This window comes from Saprolegnia parasitica (genome assembly GCF_000151545.1).
Source record: "Saprolegnia parasitica CBS 223.65 unplaced genomic scaffold supercont2.286, whole genome shotgun sequence".
In the NCBI taxonomy this organism is placed as follows: domain Eukaryota; phylum Oomycota; class Saprolegniomycetes; order Saprolegniales; family Saprolegniaceae; genus Saprolegnia; species Saprolegnia parasitica.
Genome location: NW_012156680.1, coordinates 11,700 through 13,840, shown reverse-complemented (window position 1 = coordinate 13,840; position 2,141 = coordinate 11,700). Strand labels below are relative to the sequence as shown.

General features: G+C 56.5%; 1 protein-coding gene across 1 annotated transcript; it reads right to left on the bottom strand.

Moving 5' to 3' along the window:
• Positions 1–849: 849 nt before the first annotated feature.
• On the bottom strand, positions 850–2,141 carry SPRG_15606 (hypothetical protein). The gene is made up of 2 exons (XM_012355678.1): positions 1,340–2,141; positions 850–1,183 (listed from the first exon to the last, which is right to left on the bottom strand). Exons 1-2 carry the CDS (start codon positions 2,000–2,002, stop codon positions 899–901), a joined length of 948 nt encoding a protein of 315 aa, XP_012211068.1. The 5' UTR covers positions 2,003–2,141; the 3' UTR covers positions 850–898.

Below are 2,141 nucleotides of genomic sequence, written 5' to 3'. Positions count from 1 at the left end.
AGCACGACCAGTGCAGTCGCAGCGCCGTGAGCGGCAACTACTGCGTTGCGCACGGCGGCGGCCACCGGTGTTCGATGCCCGGGTGTGTGAAAGGCGCGGTCACGGGCGGCCGCTGCATCAAGCACGGCGGTGGCAAAAAGTGCAGCATCGCCACGTGTCGAAAGAACGCGCGCAACAAGGGCTTTTGCTTTGCGCATTTCAAGAGCGCCGCGACCGACGCCAACGACGTGCGTCTGAGTCGCAGTAGTAGCCTCGACGGGCGGTGTTGAACCCAAGAAGCCGTCTTAATTTATGCCAGGTTAACCTGATCGTTTCTGGTTGCGCAATACTACTACGATGCGGTGGGTGCGAGGTGAGTAAGGTGCGGCTACTCCACTTGCAGCTCCCTCCATGGTACTCGTGTTGATGCAGCAGCGGGATGACGGCGAACGGCTACCAGACGCGTCATGCGGCCACTCCTCGTCACGACCACGTGTATACAGGCGACGGCCGCGTAGTTGGTTCCAGCGTATGTGGGCGTCGCTAGCTGGCGTCGCTGTCAATGGTACATCATGCCACTCTTGTCTCTGTCGACGGCGGGACAGGCCATGGGTAGACGCCATCTTCTTCTTCTCTCGAACCAGCGTCGTGGCTTGGACACGGATCGAGTTCACAAACGAACCACGCGTCGTGCTACCCAACACTCAAATGACGCTCATCCTCGTCCATTTAACCATCGTGAGTGGACGAGGGACTTGGCCCGCCGCAGAGCAGCATTGCCGAGCGTACATGCGGGAACACGATCGTTTAGTGTGGAAACTTGACAACGTCTTTAAATACGGTGATGCAATTGATGGGGACATTTGTATGCGAAGTCTTTGAGTTAGTTTTTGCTACTGTAGTTGAAGTGTACACCATTTCATTCTCGCAGCGGAAGGGCCAATCCAAAGCGACGGTCGACGAGGACAATATTTTCGCCTGTGTACACGAGAAGATCGCTCGCAACGTCGATCGTATGGACGCACCACGTCTTGACGTCAAAGATGATCCACTGGCTTTGATACCGGACGCTCAGCAGGCCATTCAAGACCGCCGACGCACGGTCGAGATGGTAAACGTCACCAAGAACCCAGTCGTGGTGCTTAAAGAGGTACTTGGCACCACCGCAGAGCAGTATCGACGAGCTCAGTCGCTTTGGACCACTCTTCCATAGACAGCGCACCAGACCAAAGCAGACACCGTTGCAGACAAGCACGGTTCCCACCAGCGTCAGCAGTCGCCCCAACGACCCAATCACAACACTTCCAGCGACGCACACGACTTGGTAGTCGAGCGTAGCCATCGCACAGGCTGGAGACACAATGATCGTGGCCTGGACCGGCGCCAGAGTTGCCAGAAGCGCCGAGATGAGCCACATGACCAGACTGTTGATCGTCGCGTAGGCGATCGTGTGGTCTTGCGTCCAGACGAGCGAAATGTCGTTGACGATACCGACGAGCCACGTGACTTCATTCGCCGCGAGACACGTCGTCCAGAGCGGGATAGGCGTCGGGACAAAGTTGCTCAAGACACCGTCGGATTGCAACTCAACAGAAGCGGTCGAGAGAAGACAGAGAGCGGTGATGCTCCGTACCGCGACTAGTGGTCGACCGACCCAGACAATGCCGCCGACGCGACTCATTTCAAACATGTTGAGACCCTCGACGTGGCCCCGAGCCAGAAGAATGTACACAAACGTCACCGCTGCGAGCATGATCATGACGTAGGTGACGTATCGGACGGCTTGGAGTGCGTAGAGAGCAAAGACAGTCGGTAGCTGCGCACTGTCAACTGCCTGCTCCAGTCGTGTGAGCTCATTGCCCATGACGGTTAGAGTACCAAGGTCACCTTGGAACGAGATGACTTCTCGGTTGCCAATCGCCCAATCAAAAAGGAAGAGCCATGCGAAGAAGTCAAAACTTGGGTCCGATGGATTCAGAAGAGGCGTGTGGAAGAGCTCAATCGGTGCAGTCTTATTGACCATACCAAACTGAACCCACTCAATGTTGAGAGCGTGGATTGCAGCGTAGAGCGACGAACGCCAGTTGGGCAGCGCTGCAAGGTAGGGAAGAAAGGCCAGTCCTGCACGGATTTTGGTTTCGCAGTGTTGTCCGTCGCTGTGG

What these genes read in the sequence shown, in the direction of transcription:
- SPRG_15606 (XM_012355678.1), bottom strand. Translation starts at nt 2,002, where the DNA reads ATGGTCAATAAGACTGCACCGATTGAGCTCTTCCACACGCCTCTTCTG. An exon ending in CGGTCCAGGCCACGATCATT is followed by an intron (nt 1,184 to 1,339) that starts GTGTCTCCAGCC and finishes TGTCTATGGAAG; the next exon opens with AGTGGTCCAAAGCGACTGAG.